Raw genomic sequence first — 18,748 nt, forward strand, 5'->3', positions numbered from 1 at the left:
CTAGTAAACCCAGCTGACGGGGACCCACTGTGGTTCACTGTGCAACTTCTCCAAGGCCTCCTGCAGCTGCTGGAATGTCCGCTCCATGTTGTCGTTCACTAAGCAGAGGTCAAAATAATGCCCGTAGCCCCGCTGGATTCGGCAGCTCTCATCAACTGTCCGTTTCAGGTCAGCATCCTGGTAAGACATCCATGCCAGAGAGAGAGGGAGAGAGAGAGTCGTCAGACACTTAATCGGGGACCGTTGCTCAGGCCTGGATGTTTGACGCAAGCCAGGGAAGACAGAACTTTGGCAGTAAATGACAAAGAATCATCATGGTGCTGCTAGCGCCATTCCCAGATGTTTCTCTGTCATGCTCCATGTTGCTGTAATGGAAATGCAGAAGACATCTGCAATCTCCACTGCCCTTTCTTCCTTCACTTCTGCATCTCCTTTGGATCTGGGTTGCTTTTCAGAAATAAGGCCCTGCAGATTGTGGCAAGCAGCCGAGCTGACACCTGGGGATGGAACAACCAGGATGGTCCCAGGTGTCTGTTTTGGCCTTGTCACAATGGGGTGGTTGACCATAGAGGAAGGTAAATGCTAATCAAACATGCTTTCTTTATTCAAAGCAGCGAGTGCTTGATGACGGCTTTATACAGTATCCAAGCCCCAGCGTTAATTGCAGTTAGACCTGGGCAGAGACCTAAAGCCTGATGGTGCTGCATCCCGGAGGGGGTGGGGGTCTCTGCTGCTATTTCTCAGTGGGGCTCCCAGCAGCAGTAGGAATTTAGGCATTGCTGCCTCTTTAGCTCTTGCTTTATGCCTTGTACTCTAAAAGTGGAACGGTGCTGCCTGGTATAACTAAACACTGCCCTTTGCAGTGTAGTTTGAAAGGATTTTCTTTTGTGCCAGGCCTTATGGTTTAATAAACTCATTTTGCCTTCACTTGGTTGCTTAGCTTATTGCTTCTGAATCCTCTTAAAAAGAAAAGAACCATTGCTGTTTGGCAACACAGATGGGGCGCCATAAGGATGGGATAAAAATTCATTCTGTTCATGTTGTAAAAAGAACTTTCTAACCAATATGCAAACAGAAACTCAGTTTTCCTTCAAAATTTGCACTTCCCAAATTTCACAATGGAGGTTTCCAATCAAAACAGTGCATTCAAATATACATATATTAAGGGAAAGCACAGGCAAAATTCATGCACTTGTGAAAAGAATATTCAGAAAGGCAGTACAGTGGGAAAGTTGTTTGCAAAAAATTGTTTAAAAACATGAAGCAATTTGTTTTTAAATCACAGTTTTTCATGGAAACATAATTAATAACAAAAAAATCTCCAAGTCTGGGATGAACCACAATTAAAATTGCAACAAGTGGGAAATGAGAGAAAGCAAACATGAGAGATTCGGTTGGGTGAACCATTTTGAAGATGTTTTCTGGTGAAAGAGAATTTCTTCATCCTTTTCGTGGAGTTGAGGCTCACTATTTTCAGTGGCAAAAGAGCCAAATGTTCTTTTCTTTGTTTCCTTTCTTATTTGGGTGAGTGGAAAGTGATTGTTGCAAGCGGAAGCAGCGACTGCATTGGCAGGCTGGCCATCATTTTCCGTCCTCCATGATGTTTCAGAGCTAGCATTATTTCAGGCTGTGAAGTATGGTGGATAATATCCACCAGACACAAACTGATGGAAAATGCTAGTGGAACATTCGAAAGGAGATGGCTGGGGGCAAGGTATGGATACACGACACTGGAAAACTCTTTCTGTTGGAGTTTGACCGACGTGACACATTTCTGACCTGATACTCCAAAATGGGCTGAGGTGGGGTGGGGACTGTTTCGGCTCCAGTAAAATCACTCAAAATATTTACACAGCTTGAAACCAAGAACTGTGCACCTCTAGCTCAATTTGTGCAAATTGCAAACATTTGCACAAGTTGTGCAAACTGCTTGGGGCCCACAAGTTAGAAGCACATTATTGTAGTTCTTCTTGTTGATCTTGTTGCAGCATTCACCATGAGACATACAGAAGCATCCTCTTCTCAGAGATATGCATGGACTCCACTTTGGCCACCTTGAATTCTCTCACAATTAATTTTGGATTTGTGCAAAATTTGGCCTCGGCACTGCAATTTGCAAAGATTTGCTCAATTCATGCAGATTACACCAGTTGCAGAGCAGAATCCCAAATGTTATACTAATTTTCCCAGTTGCTTTTTCTTTGTTTGTTTGTTTGTTTTCTTTAGTTACGCAAATCACATCCTGTTTTAAAAATGGAAGACTGTCTGCATGCCCAGATCATATCAGATCAAGCAGGTGCCTGCCCTGGGTTGACGGAATGCCACCTGCTGGTAATTCATCAGATGTTTCACCCCGATGGATCCCAAGGGTAGGTTCCTATTTTCTCCAGTGTTTTGCAGGCAAGAACAGGACACTCACCGTGAGCTGCTTGGTGGCCACACCACTCTCCAACGCTGCCTTGTTCATGGCTCTCAGAGTCTCGAAATCTGGTGCTTCAATGAACACCACAAAGGGAACGAACTCGGCGGTCCTCAACACCTTCACGGCCTGCCCAGGCACACAAGTGACAGAGAACGAGAGACGGTCAGTCCTGCTCAGCATAAAACACCAATGCTGTGCCAGGTGCCGCGGAAAAGGTGAGCACATTCACACGGCTGCTGCTCGGCACGGCATGTGTGCCGATTGCTTTGCAATTCATCCTCAGCTGGGCTTGCTGTTCAGTTGCCGCTGAACGATCCGGCTGTAAAAGATTGTCGTGGCAACCTTGGACTGCTCGAAAGAAGCACAATCTATCAATCAAAAGTGCAGGGATGGCAGGGGGAGAAAGCAATACAAATGTGTGTGTGATAGTGGCAGCTGTGGGTGGGAAGCCGTCTTGTGGGAATCTTTAGCTATGTTCTGCCACAGTGGGCAAGAGACATCAGCGACTGGCCAGTCATTTTAAAGGCAAACATTTATTTATTGCACTTATATCCCACCCAACGGCTCTCTGGGAGGTTCACAAAACAGAAAACAGCAGCATAAGAGCATAAAACCATAGCAAAATTAAAACTAGCTGTTTAAACACATTATAAAACCCACTAAATATCAAATAGAAACAGGAACAGTGATAAAAGCAAGCAGTAAAAAGAACATAATAAAATTATGAATTATAATAAAAACAAGTGTTAAATAAAAAAAGGTCTTCACCTGGCAACAGAAATTGCGCCAGTCACATTTTAGACTTATGGAATGGTTTGCTACTCAGCATCAAAAGCAAAACTGCCATTCTCTTTTGCTCACCACCAAATGCAACTGTGCAGCCGTGGCAGGATTGCAACCCATGGGAGTCGCCAGAGAAGCAAAAGTGGCCTGCAGAACCCTTGAATTTAGCTGCCCCGCTCCCTGCATGGCATGGAGGTTAATTTCTAACCTACTTCTATTTATTATTACTCTTGATCCCATCTCTCTTCCTCCAGGAAGGTATGGACTGCATGCAGTTTGCCTTCTTCCCCATTTAATCCTTCTCAATAATGCCATGGGGAAGGTTGCCCTGAGAATGGCCAGTATTCTTATGGGTGAGCGGGGATTGGAATGCAGCTCTCCCGAGACCTCGTTCAATTCTCTGATCATCACACCACATTCTTCAGAAAAGGGGCTGTTTATAGAAATGAGAAATAAAATTGTGCTGGATTTACTGAGCACTTTGCCTGCTGTCTCCGCCCATCTCACAGTCGGGCAAATGCTCTGGATGCACTGAGATGTTCCCAACCAGTATTCAATACTGACGACCAGCCATGGCTTCCCCTGGATGGATCCCACTTCCTGCTTGTCCCAGGGCCTTGGTGGGCATCATTGCACCAGGACACACACACCCTGCCCTGTTGGAGCCTTAAGCTCTGCACCAGAAGGGGCCAGGAGGGATTAGCCACTGCGGGTGGTAAGAAATCCGGTTGCTGTTGCTCAGGTTTGGCCCTGTTTGGGAAATTAGCTGGTTACTGAGTTTGTTTATGCCTTGGCACTACGGATGTGTGGAGGAGCCAGCTGGGGTCAAAATGCAGTGGCCTGGCCTGGCGTGGTCACCTGGAGTCTAGCCAGTAAATGCAGCACTGATGTCGACTGATGCTACTTGCTCTGATGCCAGCACACCACCTTCTGCTGTAATATACTGGTAATATTCTGGAATCTACCTCTCCTCTGTTCACTGGACTTTCTCCAGTTCTCAGCCATTGCTCAGCAAGTGAGCTGAGCCAAGAAGAAAACCACAAACACTCCCGGAACTCCACTTATGCAACCTTCTTCCACAGCACATGCACATGAACAAAGGCTGAAAGCCACACACATGGAAGAGGGATGTCCCTTGTGCAATGTTCATGTGAGGTCACTTCCTGGAAGCTTCCTCTGCAAATGCTCTGCATGCATGCCAGGAAGTCAGGCTCACAACCACAAGAAAGTGGGCCAGAGACCAGGGACCTGAACCAAGAGAATCCAGTGGATTCCCACCCTGAAAACAAATTCCTCACACATCCCCAGTGTTGAATATTACTGAGTGATTTCTTTGGACTGTTGCTATTGCAGTGATCTGGCATGGCAAGTACTGTATTGATAGGCATTCTTGGTTTTGCACTCCTGTTGATGTGTTGAGAGCCCTTTGGCCAAACTGTTTGCAAAAGCTGCATCCCAATCAAGCAAAAGCAAAAGCTGCATCCCAATCAAAATGGTGGCTATGATGACAACTTGAAGATCATGCCACAGCCACTTAGAAGACAAATGGCAGGTAAACTTCCAGTTCGGAACTTCCCAAAAGCAACTAGGAGCACAATAAAGGATGCTGTTGAAGATCCAGTGCAACAGCCAGGAAAAGGGCCCACGTTCCTGCTCTAAACCAAGTAGAAGATGCTGTTCCTTAATCCGCCCCCCCACCCCGCATCAAGAAATTTGGAGACAGGAACAGACCCCTACCTGTGGGTTGACATCCAGGATGCATATCTTGCCTGAATCCACAACTTCATGGATAGAGTCAATCTTGGTCCCGTAGAGGTTCCCTTCATACTCGCCGTGCTCCAGGTAGCGGCCTGCTTTGATGTCGCCCTCCATCTCACTCCTAGTCACAAAGGTATACCCCTGCCCACTCTTTTCATGCTCCTTGGGCCGCCGCGATGTGTCTTAAACAAGAATGAAGGCCAAATGAGGACCATCCAGAAATCGGAGATGAGTTCTATCTCCTCCTAGTGGTGATACGAGGTCAGAACAGATACAAGATCTGATAGTCTCCTACTTTCTCATGCATAGCGTTCAGGGCCTGTTTTCAGCAGAAGATGCCCCTTGTAATGCTTGCAAACTGCCAGGGCCAAAGAGGAGGCAGCAATATAGAAGTCCGCAGCACACAGGAAATGCTGCACACACTAAATTCTGGGACATCCCTGGCAAGATGCTGCATCTGGACTAAGTTCAATTATTAGTAGTACTACTAGTAGTACTTATTTCTACACCTCATCTCACTGAAGGCCATGGTCAACCACACTGTTGTATTCCTGATCACTGTATATGGGTGTGGACAGCAAAGAAAGCTAACAGGAAGAAAACCGACGCATTCCAAACATGGTGTTGGAGGAGAACTTTGTGAATACTCTGGACTTCAAGAAAGACAAGCAAGTGAGTCCTGGACCACATCGACCCTAGAAGCAAAAATGACAAAACTGAGGCTGTCATACTTCGGACGTATCATAAGAAGGCAAAACTCCCTGGAGAAGACAGTCAAGCTAGGGAAGGTTGAAGGCAGAAGGAGAAAAGGAAGACCAAAGAAAAGATGGATGGATTCCATAAAGAAAGCCACTGTCTTGCATAATTATTGTATCATTTTATATTATATTGTTGATGGAGGTACACTGCCCAGAGAGTCCTATTTGGAAGTGGTTTTATAAATCAGATCAAATCAATCAATAAATCAATGTCATGGAGAGGACATTTTGGAGGGCTTTTTTGATATGGGTGCCATAAGTTGAGATGACTTGATGGCACATAACAACAACAACATACCATGCAATGGCCAAAGTTTTCTGGGTGGTTCACAACAAGAGTTCCCCTTGGAATCAGTGGGGTAACCAGGCTGCTGAGGGCTTAGAACGGTGTGATGTGTTCAGTCGAACATGGTCACAGCACTGCTGCAGATGTTTTCATCAGCAGGAGGTCAGGAGCCACAGTGGACACTCCCACCCGTCTTCTGTTATCAGGTGCCACAGATAATGCTGGATCATTCTTAGAGTTGAAATAGGTTTCAGCTACCGGACTGTGCATGCAGTGAGGACCCATGAATCTAATGTTGTGGGGCAGTGTCTCCACTCCCAGAATTAGTCTGCACTTTAAAGGAGCTACCCATGGTGATGACCCTATTTTGAGAGTAAGATTCAACACCATGGATAGTCCCTTAAAAGTTCGGACTGAAAACCAGAGGGAATACACCACCCCACAGACACTGGGGCCACTGGCACTGCTGCCTGCAGTCTGGTTAAATAGCAGTTCAGTCTCCAGCATGTCTCCACTGTGTGCAGGCAGTGGGAAAAGGTGCCATTTGTGCTTCATCTCAGGCCGCAAAATGTTTTGGTCCAGCCCTGCCCCCCCCCCACACGCACACACTTACATAGAAACATAGAAACAGAGCCAGTCAGAAGGGGCCTCCTGGGCCATCTAGTCTGACCCCCAGCTCCAGCCGGCTCCACTGCATGTTCCACCATGTGCATGTCCAGCCTATCCTTGAACACCCTCACCGATGGGGCCTCAACGACCCCCCGTGGAAGCCCATTCCACACCCTCGGGGTCCTAACTGTCAGGAAGTGCTTCCTGCCATCTAAATGGAACCTTGTTCCATACTCACAGAGGAATACCTGTTAGCAGTGTACATTTTGAAGTGCAACTTCTCATTATGGCAGCCATCATAGTCTCAAAAACAGTCTAAAATTTCAGGCATCTGTGTTGATCCATACCAGAAAAGTGTTTTTTCATCTCTGCTAGAAATAAGTCTTTTCTCAAGTGAAGGGGTCTGAAATTGCCCATTCAAGACCAAGCCACTCCAAAACAGTTTGTATTATGGCAGGGAACTACATTATTATTATTATTGGGGAAAGTCATTTTCCTCCTCCAGCTCCTATGAGAATTGCCACTAAACTCAGGAAGACTACCGTGGGTTCATTTCCCTGCTAATGAAAAGGCCTTGGTGCAACATCCCTGCAAGCCCTGGCTCCACTACATCACCACAGTTAAATATATCAAGACAGCCCACTGTGAATAAACCTGTTGTGGACAAACTGGAAGGTCAAAGTGCCCTCCATTCCCCGGTCTTCCATTCCTCATGACTTACATGGGATGGTGGTTCCATACTGAGACTGGTCAGACATGATAAGCTTGTTCTTAAGACTGCGCCGGCCAACCCCCTGGGCACCGATGAGGACCAGGGTTTTTCTGCGGAACGGGGGCATACGTGCCACCTCTTCATAGATCAGCAGTTCATGCCGGTCAAACTCTGCCATGAAGAGGAAAGGGAAATTGTTGTTAAATGCAACGCAGAGAGCCCAAGATCATCTGAGGCTGCTGAGGAGCCACTGCCATTTTCCAAAGTATTTGATAGGATTCGGCAAAACCCTCCTCCTCCTCTTCCTCCTCCCTTTCTTGCTGAAATGTGAGATCCACCTCTTAAAACCCACATTTTAAATCCAGCCTGTAAATTTTGAGACCATGTCCTAACTTTAAACTACTCCAACTCCCCAAATCTAAAACATGGATAATAGGGAATGTTTCTCCTCTTCAAAATTAGCCAAATATAAATGAGAGTTTCTGTGGGCAAATGTGAGTTCGGAGAATGGGTCCCCACCTCTCTCTACCACTTTGTTTTCTGTTGCAATAAATGCTAAACATTATTCTTTTGAGTCTTTATGATGAGTCGTTGCAAAGCCATACTTACATCAACCACAGCTCGTTCCAGAGGTGCAGTAAACATTTGTGTGGGTTTAGGCGGCTGGGCGGTGGGGGAAATATGGTTACACCTGCTGCCATTATGCCTCATCTCCATGCATTAAGTCAATCGTCCAGACAGAGCATACCACTGCACAGTTGTTCATGTGCCACTGCTACACACATGACTAGAGATACGGTATTTCACAGGGCTTCCAGTCTCATCATGTTAATCTGCTCTATTCAGGTCACTGCCTGAGTTCAGAGACTATTCAGATGGGTTAAAAAAAAGGTACAGCTTGCATTGTATTATGAACTTACCAAACTAACACTTCAGAAACCTCAGCACAAACCAAATGCAGACACTGAAGTACACAATTTTCTGGAGACAGTTGCCCAGGATAAAATTTGGTCAGCAAGAAAAGTGAGTTTCTGCTCTTTTGGTCAGCACCAAAAGGTATCTTGGCTCCTGGGTCCCACACACATCCTTTGAAAACTCTGCTTGCCCTGATCATCTCTTAAGCAGCGGAGGGAGAGTGGCCTTATCAGAATCAAGCTGCTGCTCCCTTCCTCTGCTCCCAATCTCCAAAAAGCTGCTGCTTGCTGCTCCATAACTGCTTTGCAAGAGAGGAAGCAAATGCTTTTAGATATTTAAGGACCACCTGCTTTTTCTGAAAAGAAGCTGCCTTTAGAAATGCCAATGAAATCCTTCCATTCCAAGCTTGAAAAAGAACTCCAAGGGCCCACAAAGCCTGCCATTTGATAACAGAGCCAACAAACTCTCCTCCTGCTCAGGTGAAAATCCAGACACGTTTCCAGATTTGCCCTGCCTGACCTTATCCCCCAAAGCGCTGCCCTCCCCTTCTGCCTGTTATCACATATTGCCCTTTCCCTTCCTTTAACTTGGCAGCGAAGCCAGCAGCAAAACAGCCCCTTGGAGAGAAGGGAGCTCCGTTCCTCTCCTGCACCCCAACATCCTGCTGCCAGGCCATGCCGGGGTACGCCTGACTACAGGAGATGCGGCTCTCCCAAGGACCCCCGAACAGGTCGTTGCCTCTGCGACCGAATGGCAAAAGTGGGAACATTCCTTGCCTGCATTCTTGGTGGTCAGATACATCATCCTTTTCTTTTTCTTCCCACTGAGGCTTCCGCACAAGGCACCTGCCAGGAGGAAAAACAAGACACTGAGCCAAGCTGGACAGAGGGAAATGCTGGCAGCGTGGGGAACTCTTAGACCCGCCTGAGGCCTGCAGTAATTTGTTTGCTCTTCAAAGGAAAAAATCCTTTGCATCTGTTGGGTCTTGGATCAGGCGAGGCACCCAGAGAACAACCTGGACCGGTATTATTGGGTGAGTTTCAGTTGGCAAAGGCTGAAGATTTTATCAAGGTGCTTGGCAGGCTCATGCAATCACTTCTGAGCATCTCCTGGCAAGGAGGAAACAACTGGCTGGACCCCTATCTGGACAGCGATAGCCTGGCTTCAGTGATTTATTTTCTGGTAATCTCTAATTCTGATTATCGCAATGCACTTTACACAGGGCTACTTTGAAGAAACAGCAGCTTGTGGGAAACAGTAGCCAGACTAATATCTGGAACTCATGGGCCTGAATGTAAGATGTTCTGGCCCATTTGCATTGGCAGCTTCTGAGCTCAATACAAGGTGCTGGTTTTAAGCTGTCAAACCTTACATGGTCTAGGAACACAATGCTTGATAGAGCCCCTCTCTCAGCCACCATCTACCTGGGCACAAAGATCAGCAACTGGTGCCTTTCTCCAAGAGCCAACTCCGAGGAGGCTCAGAGGGCAGCAACAAGGGGGGTGGCTTTCTCAGCAGTAGCCCCCCATCTATGGAAAGACCTCTCCATGGCAGCCTGCCTTTTAAGCTCAGTGTCAGATTAAGATGCACCTTTATGCTGCAGCTTTTAAAGACATACATGGATTTTTAAGGGGCTGAGTGACTTACCCTTCTCGGGTGTTTTACGGGGCTACTCTTGACTGTATGTTGTTTCAGAGGTTCTAAATTTTGTTTTTGATATTTTAATTTTGTAAAGACTTTATTGACTTTCCAAAACTTTCATGACTGGGTAATGCAGAAGAGGGATACATACACACACACACACACACACACACACAAGCAACCTTGGCCTGAATCTGTAGTCTGCACCTAGGGTAGCCAGTTATGCATGAACCAAAAGAAGAGCCATCACCCAAAAAAGGGCAGAGGAGAACAACGGTTTGCTGAAAAAGTGTACCTGCTCCTTTACGCAACTAGACACACATTCAGAAACAACTATTATACGTTACATGGCAGTGCAGTGCATCTCACCGTAGGGAGGAAGGCTGTGCCCAGGTGACCCTCCTGCGGATAGGCAAGAACAGATCTTACAGCCATTCCGTGTTCCCCTGGAGCTGGGCTGGGCAGTCCCCAAACTGCCTTCTGTAAAAGGGGACCCATGGCTGCCCCGTTTGCAGCCTTGTAGCTGTCATGGCAAGCAGCCCCAGGGCTTTGAGCGCTGTCTGCGCCTGTCGGCCCATTTCCTGCTCTGTCCAAGCTGCTCCCACGGCACTGGGGGCTCTGCACCCTTTACCTGAGGAAGGTGTGACTTCAAGGTCCCGCTTCACAAATGCCTTGCGCTTCTCCTCCAGCAGCTGGCTGGGGATCAGTCCTGCACTGCCACCCTCCACATGGCAGGCCTGCAAAGACAGAGAGCTCTGAGCAACCCCTGAAATCACGGAGTGGGCCGCCCGACACGCGAATGCACGACCCCTCCCATTTTCTGTACACCTTTTAACGATGGCAACAAAGGGGCTGTAATAAACAAATGCAAAAGCAGGCAAAGGTGTACCTAGTGAAGAACAGGCTACTTCCTTCCCCCCAGCTTCTCCCCCCCTCCCCGAGGGGGGGTGAGACTTGCAGAGATTGTCAAGAGGAGTGCTTGTCACTGCATCACTGCCTGGGAGGGTCCGGGTGGCTCTCTAAAATGATGGTTGGACAAGCCACCCACAGGCTGGGTGCCCTGTGCAGTCCTCACTGTCCCCAGATGCCTTGTCCACCCACACATCCAGCTGGAGTATTAAACACAAGGCTGTGTACCGGAACACACCCTGCCCAACACGGTGGCTTGTTAAAAGTGGCTGGACACCTTCCCTGGCTGCCACCCTCCTGCCCTGAATTTTGTCCATGCTGAATGCCGCACCTTCACTGGGGTCTGATCCTGATCTTGCCCACGGCTCAGTCCTCAGACACAAGGCTCCTACCTGCCACCAGTTGGGGTCATCCTGGTTGACAATCTGGAGAAGGTCTCCAGCGACGAACTTCAGACCGGCTTCCTTGCATGGGATGAGGTTGTCCGTGGCCGGGTCATAGTCAAAGTGGGCCTTTACAAATACCTGCAGGGGGGGGAGGAAAGCAGCAGGTGAAATGTCTTAGGAGGCCTTGGAGGGCGTGAGGGGGGGAGTCAAAGGCTCAATTGCTAGCCAGCCAGGAGGGAAACAAAGTGGTTTGAGGGCGGACTGTGGCAGGGGCCCCACAAACTGAATGATCAGGAAAACGATGCTGTAAATGTAAGGTCAGCCTGAAGAAGAGTTACAGGGAAGCACGGACAAGGCAGCTCTGCTCATTTCACGTCTCCCACGCTGTGGATGATTGCAGTGCTTGCCCCAGCCTTGCATCCCTGCTAGTCTGTTTTTTCGCTTGCTTGCTTTCCTTGGGCTTATCTACCTCTTTGTTTAGGGATGGATGAGGCTTTTGGGGGGGGGGGTCACAAATGACTCAAAATGCCTCATTCATAAGCAGCAGCACCAGTTTCCCCCCATTGAGAATGGGAGTGAGCCAATGCAAGCTTTGAAATCACATTCGAGAACTGCACTGAGCTTGAACACTCTTGGCTCTCCTACCGTTAACTTTATTATTTGATTTTCATTGGAGCATCATCTTCATAATTAATCATGATAATTATCATCACTACAATTATCAACAGCAATACCCCTGTGGACTACAATGCAGCAGTCAGGAAGAAACCCAGCAACGCTGTTGGAAAACCGGCGAAGCAAGACCATGGTTAGTACAGAATCCCGTCTGCCATTCATTGCTTCCTCGAACAATGAATCCTGGCAGTGGAAGGCGGTGAGCAAAACACACTCGAGCCAGTGGTTGTTACTGTAAATCACAGGCTCCTTTCATTTGCATCTGCAAGAGGCACAGACGGCTGACGTCTCCTGGGAAACGGGTCATATCTGAGCCTGGCTGTCAAGATGCTGGCCTCCCTCCCTATCCCTGCCGCTCCAGTCCAAATGCTTGCAGAGATGAAACACAGACGGATGTTTGCAAAGGAAAGCCACCAGCTCAGTGCTTGCTCAGCAGACAAGGGAGCAGAGAATCCCAGATCACATGTGACGCGCAGGCAAGTCTGAACCTCATTGTGGATGCGAAATGTGGGTTGCAGGAGTGGGCATCCAGAGGGAGGATGTGAGCTGGGATTCTGTGCTCCCGAGGACAGGCCTGGCGCATTCTCCAGCGGAAAGCAGCTTGCAGGGGGCAGCCCAAGATGGAGGGAGGAGCAAAAGCTGCTTCTCCCGGGATGAGGTGCCCAGTACAAGGACCGGCGCCATACTGGGCAAGTCCAGTTACTGCCAAGGGCCTGCACCCCCGCAAGGGCCCACTGATAAGAGGACCTGGGCTTGTTCCTCCTTCTCACCATCAAAACTGCTTGCTCACCTCCCTCCTGTGCGGCCCAGGAAGGGTGGTGGGGTGGTGAGAAGGAGCTGCAGCAGGTGTGCCTGCCCACCTGTTTGTTGGCCTTCTGCCTCCCAAGCGAGCAAAGGGTGGCAGTGACGGGAAGAGGATGAGACACAACAGCAGCTGGCTACAACGATGCTGAGATGGAGGGGCCCTTGGAAGAGGTCTTGCCCACAGACCTGGGAGATCTGGAACTGGTCAGACACGTCACTTGGCACGGAGGCAGAGAATCCCCCAAGTGCCTCTCCACCTCCCCAGAGGTAAAAAAAATGCAGTAACAATAAATTAAACAACTGACAACACGATGCCCTTTCATGACACCCAAAATCAGTCCTGAGCCCTGGACTGGCAAGTGTCGGGATCTCTCCCTCTGAAAGCAGACCGATATCGTGCTCAAATCTTGACCTGCAGAGAAGCCTGAGGTGCGAGGTTAACTTGAAGGAGGTTGGTGAGGGATGTCTTATTACATGTGTTTATCCAGTTCTGAAGTTTGATTTAATTTACTTGGAGTCCAACTGCCAGGTACACCAGCCTCCCGCAGCCTAGAAACCAGCAAGTGAATGAGACTGCAAATCCCACAGTGTTGGCTGGGGAGTGTGGAAGTTGTAGTCCACCTGCTTTGGAAGGCACACACAGGAAGGCCAGGCTGCATGTTGCAAGCATGCATAACCGCAGCCCGGCGAGGGCCCGAAAAGCCCACTTGAACAGGGGCCACCAAAGCCAGGAGAGTAGCCATCACAGCGCAGGTCAGGAGAGGGCACCTTCTTTGTCTGATCTGCTACAAAGTGGGTCACCACCAGGTCCCCCAGTGCCAGGTTCAAGGACGCGCTTGTGTGAGTGGAGTAGCCCCTTCGGGGAGCTCAGATGGCACAGGGAAGGTGCACAAAGCTTGACCCAATTGCAGCTCCCCTTCACGCCCTCCCTCTCCATTTCCCACCCTCCCTCCCTCCCTGCCCCGTTGTGAACTGGGCTCCTGGGCTGCAGTTACAGGTGTCTGCTCTCCCCAAGCTGCCGTACACGGACACACATTTCCCAAGCACTGTCCTCGGGCTGTATTGAGCAAGCATCCGTTTTTAATGCTTATTGATGTGAAATAATCCTCTTTGCTTCCACACAGGAGCAGGATTATATCCAAATGAAAACAAGCATCCCTCTCCTCCCCTCCACCGCTGCTAGCACCCTCCCCCAATCCCTTCTGCAATCAGCCAGAGCCTTGCGGCAGGGAGCGGGCGGTGGCAAACTCATTACATGATCCTGCATGTGTACTTCTCTCCCTCTCTCTCTCTCTCTGGAATGCTTTTAACATCATCAGACACTGTTCTGAATCCTCCTTGGTTTTGGTGTCATCACACAGCTGCACACTCCAGCATTCCACACACACAACTGTACGCTCCAGACTCAAACCGACTCACATTTTATCTCCATCATTCCCTGGAATTTGCAATTGGTGCTGAATCTGAGCACTGGGAAACAATCCCATGGGATCTGCATATGGGGGGTGAGGAACCACACACAGTAGAAAGTAGAGCAGCCATTCCCAGCCTGGTGTGTTGGACTGCAGCTCCCAGTACTGGCAGCCGGTATGCCATAAAGATCAGGGACTGCGGTCCAAAGAATTCTAGAGGGTGCTGGCAAGGCCAGGAACATTGGGTCGGGGCGCTGGCAAAGGTGAGCATCTCTGATCGAGTACCTGCAAGCAGGGCTGGAAGCAGAGCTACAGAGTGGCTGGTGTCACATGACATGGAAAAGAACCCTGTGCTGTTTCTGCAGTGCGTGGACTTTTGCATGAACTTACCAGAAACCACACGGTTACCCAGACAGCACACTTTCCATGTGCCCCACTTTGTCATGCCAACCCAGTCATCCAGCTCAGCAGCTCCTGCAAGCACAATCCTTGCCCCTATTCCCATATGGACCTTAGCAGCCTCCTCCCAAATGGCCCACTCTGGTCCTGAGGCAAGTTCCCCCCTTCTCTCTCCTGAATTTGCCCCATCATTTCAAAACATCATGCCGGCTCCTGTTCAGTTTCCCTGCTGTTCTTAATCCTCCTGATTTGCTTTTATTGCCATGTTTTGTGGTTCACTTATCAATGCCGCAGCAGCAAAGGGAGAGGGGCGAGCCACCTCTGCAGTGATCTTAGATGGTGGCAAAGCTTGTCTGTGAGGCTGAAGTGGGAGAGCTTCAGTCCCCGGGGAGTAAAGGCCAGGCTGGTTCAGAGCCAGACCAGCTCTCTGGCTCCCTAGCTGAAAGGTGCTCATGACAATTCAGGGGTTCCATAACCAGATTATTAAAGGAGTGTGAGCCAAGCCTATAGCTTCCCACACTGACGAGAACATTAGTGGACAACACGTAATTGAGTTGACATCTGCTCATTAAATTCTTATGCCATTTTGCTCAAAGCACCCAAGCATTAACTCACTTTTGAACTGGAGTGCTTGACACAAGGAGTGGGGAGGGTGATGGAACAGAACAGAAAAGGAGTTTGGGAAAATGGGGGCCTTGTCACGAGGCCGTGGGGTTTTGTCTCTCCGTGTGCAGCACCTGCCAGAGACGAGGAGTTATTGTCTTTAGGCTCAGTTAGAGATGAACAACTCTGTCATTTGCTGGTGTGTTGCTTTCACATTTCAATCCACAATTCCATCCTCTTTCACTTGTATGCTGACCTGTATTCTTTAGAAGTCTTAAAATACGTATCTAAACATGTATTTAAAGGCATATTCCTTCTTCAAATATGTATTTAAATGCATAGTTGGCTACCCATGGATCGCCAAGAACAGTGCCACAACATCCTGAGAAGTCAGAATAGCCAAGATCCCATCTGAGAGCAGCTGAAAAGCAGAGCCAGCTCTGCCATGAAGCAATGCCAGGCAGCTCCTCACTGTGGGAGCCGAGGCAAGGGGTGGGAAGCGAGCACGGTGTGTGCTGCACGCCTGCCCTCCAGGGTAGCCTGCTGGCCTTGGGTGCAATGAAGGATGCTGAGAAGAGGCTCAGGGCCAGACTATGTGTCATGCTCATCTTGTCGTACGGAGTTGAGATCAGGAGAGACGTTGCATACCTGGCTGAGTTAGCAATTCAAATGGAGACGGCAGCCAAGGAATTTGCAGGACACAGGCTCAGAAGGGCAGCAATGAAGGAACTAGGGCATATTAGCACGTGTAGGGACATTGCAATGAAGACCAAGGCTAGGAACACCCACACTACTGTATTTCCGATCGGTGTGTATGGGTGTGAAAGCTGGGCAGAGAAGAAAGCGGACAGGAAGAAAAGGGATGCATTGGAAACACGGGGCTTTGTGGATAGCTTGGACTCATGGAAGATGAACAAGAGAGCGTTCCATCAAATCAAGCCAAGCTTTCCCTAGAAGCAAAAACTGGTGAGCTGAAGCTGCAGAACTTCAGCACTTCATGAGGACGTGAGATTCAATGGGAAAGGCAATCATGCTAGGGAAGCTGAAGGCAGAGGAAACCAAATACGTTTTCCATAAAGAAAGTCGTAAAAAAAGTCACAGCCTTGGGTTTACAAGAGCTGAGAGAACTGTCAAGAACAGGGCATGTGAGAGGGCACTCATTCAAACAGTCACCATAAGCTAGAGATGACTTGATGGCTGCTAACAGCAAATGTAGTTGAAACTTAAATCTTTATTTATTCTTGTATAAGCTTGTGTGGCTCCAATTCAGATTAAGATCAGCATGCACTGAGAGAGGAGGATTAAATCTATCCCCAGTATACACAAACAGTTTGCTTCCTGAAATACCCCATCACCCTTTTTCTTGCAACAGCATGTATTTCCAAAAAAGCCTCCACTGAAAAAAGCCTCCATTGAAACAATCCTCCTGTTGTCTTGCCATCATGACCCTCTGGATGGAGAAGACGCATGTGTCTGTCTGAGAAGAAGCATTGTGGCAACCTGGCTTGCCTGTATGCAGCCATCCCAAATCATGGCTTCATTTCTGTGAGCATCTTTAATCGTATGGGAACTCATAACATGTCTCAGTTCTGGCTCCAGGCTTGTGGGGCAGGCTTATGTAACCTCCCAAGGGTCTCCTCTCCATCACTGTTCCCTACCAACTTGCCTTCCTCCTCTGGGTCCACTCTATCAAGAGAAAGAAGGGGCTGAGGCAAGGCAGAGAGAAAGCCACATCCCCAGGTTTCCAGGCCAATTTCTGAATAAGCAAGCATGACTCCTCATTTTAAGCACGTGCTTTGAGGTACATCCAACAGAATTAGATGCATGAATAAAGAAGTAAAAGACCTTGTTGGTCTAGCTTAAATGCTAAAAGTCTTAAAGATCTGCTAGCTTAAATGCAGAGAGCATATTGATGGCTCTCCAAGACAGTTAATCTGTTTTATTTGGCCACTGGTCATCTGCATTATCACAGTATTTTCAATCAGTGCTCTAAAGTTGGAGGAAGGAAAGGGCTAGTTTTGTGCCACAGTAGCATCAATGGCATCTATTGGATTAGATCTGGATGTCCTGATGCTTAGAGCAGAGGCACTGAAATCACTGACACAAGTAAGTCATGATTAACTTAAGCCCTACTGGTTTCCATGGATCTACTCTAAGCTTAACTTGGTCTCAGTGGTGCAGTGCATCCAGGGCTCACAAGGACTCAGCACCAGGACTTCATAATTGGCAGGGATGCTGAGATCATCTGCTACCCTGTTCTAATGGACTTTCCAATGCCAATGAATTTTTCCAGCAGCGAGGAGTAATACAAAGTTTTATGTGATTCACTGCCAAGTACATTCTGCAAAGAAAGTATCCGCCTCAGAATCAGGGCTTTGTTAGGTTGCCTGACCTGAATAGGAGGCTTCTAACAATTCTGTAAAGGTTTAGCTTCAACTCTACATTCTGCCACATGAGCTTAAAAAGCTGGTTTTATAGGATACCAAAGCAGCGTGATTCTTGTAGCAGTTGTTTGCAACACAACCTGTTGTGTAGCCTGAAGCAAGCATGGCTTGACTGTAACTTTTTACATGATAAAAAAATAATTGATTAGAATTAAATCAGTGACTTGACTCCTGTAAGAGGCAGGTCAACCTTCAACACATGCCCACGGATGTTATCTAAGCCACAGAGGATCTGGCGAGAAGCTATTTATCCCACAAGATCAAATTGTTCAGCACCCCTGCTTTGCTTGGCTATAATAGAGCTGGTTCCTATAAGACCCTGGTACAGATATACAAAACGTTCATTAGTGCTCACAGAATAGTTGAGTGTGCCCCATTCACAACCCCAAATGTAAGCACAAGCAGGAGAATGCATTCTCCAAGGATGTTAGCATCTTCTCAAATATATGTTCGTGTTTGAAATTTGCACACATTTCAGTGAACAAGCAGCTTGAAATTGCCCAACTTACAAACATACACAATTTCATGCTTCAGTCAAACTAAAACTCTGATTTCTGTGCAATTTTCCTGTTCCCAAAAATAGAACAGTAATCCCAAGCACTCCGAGAAAGTGAAACAGACATAAGCATCACTGAGACTTGGAAAACCTGCAGAAACATATACTTTGCTTGCCTGTTCATCTCTACTCCTTGGCTCTAAAAATGAGAAGCAGCTTTTAGTATTCATTGGTAAGTTATCATCTACTTCCTCCAGTGACTGAAAACGTCACCAGAACTACAGCTTTGTTAATATGCACATTTATTAAAAGACAAATGATATGTCCATTATGAACTCTTTAATTTTGGATGGGGGAAAACCCACACACACCTCCAGATGGTCTTGGATTGCAACTCTTATCATCCCTGACCATTGGTCATGTTGCCTCGGACTAGAATCCAATATAACAGAAGGATGGATTTTGGAACATGATTTCAGAGAGTGAAACTTTATGAGAAAGCAGTGGTGACAGAAAGAAGGAATCAAGAAAGAGTGGAAGGAAAGAAGAAATCTAGAGAATGTAGAAAATGGAAAGCACCCCTTTCAGTTGTAGATCAAGAACATGTTCTATCTTTGCTCTAGTCCAGGAGTGCAGTGCCTTTTTCAACCTGAGGGCAGAGAAGAGTGTGTGTGTGAAAGAGGGAGGGAGGGAGGGAGGGAGGGACAGACAGACAGACGGAGGATGCAGTTCAGTG

The 18,748-nt window shown here is 47.9% G+C and overlaps 1 protein-coding gene across 3 annotated transcripts in view; it reads right to left on the bottom strand.

Moving 5' to 3' along the window:
* The window catches only part of MPP2 (MAGUK p55 scaffold protein 2), a 51,497-nt gene continuing 32,749 nt past the window's right edge, over nt 1-18,748 (bottom strand). For all 3 annotated transcript variants that reach the window (XM_044444638.1, XM_044444639.1, XM_044444636.1), the window contains 7 exons: nt 11,186-11,317; nt 10,516-10,621; nt 9,020-9,088; nt 7,338-7,499; nt 4,943-5,145; nt 2,420-2,548; nt 1-177 (listed from right to left, as the gene is read on the bottom strand). In XM_044444638.1, coding sequence (XP_044300573.1) covers nt 1-177; nt 2,420-2,548; nt 4,943-5,145; nt 7,338-7,499; nt 9,020-9,088; nt 10,516-10,621; nt 11,186-11,317 — 978 coding nt within the window. The remainder of the gene's footprint in view (nt 178-2,419; nt 2,549-4,942; nt 5,146-7,337; nt 7,500-9,019; nt 9,089-10,515; nt 10,622-11,185; nt 11,318-18,748) is intronic.

Source organism: Varanus komodoensis, unplaced genomic scaffold, assembly GCF_004798865.1.
Source record: "Varanus komodoensis strain SLA01 unplaced genomic scaffold, ASM479886v1 scaffold45, whole genome shotgun sequence".
Lineage (NCBI taxonomy): Eukaryota > Metazoa > Chordata > Lepidosauria > Squamata > Varanidae > Varanus > Varanus komodoensis.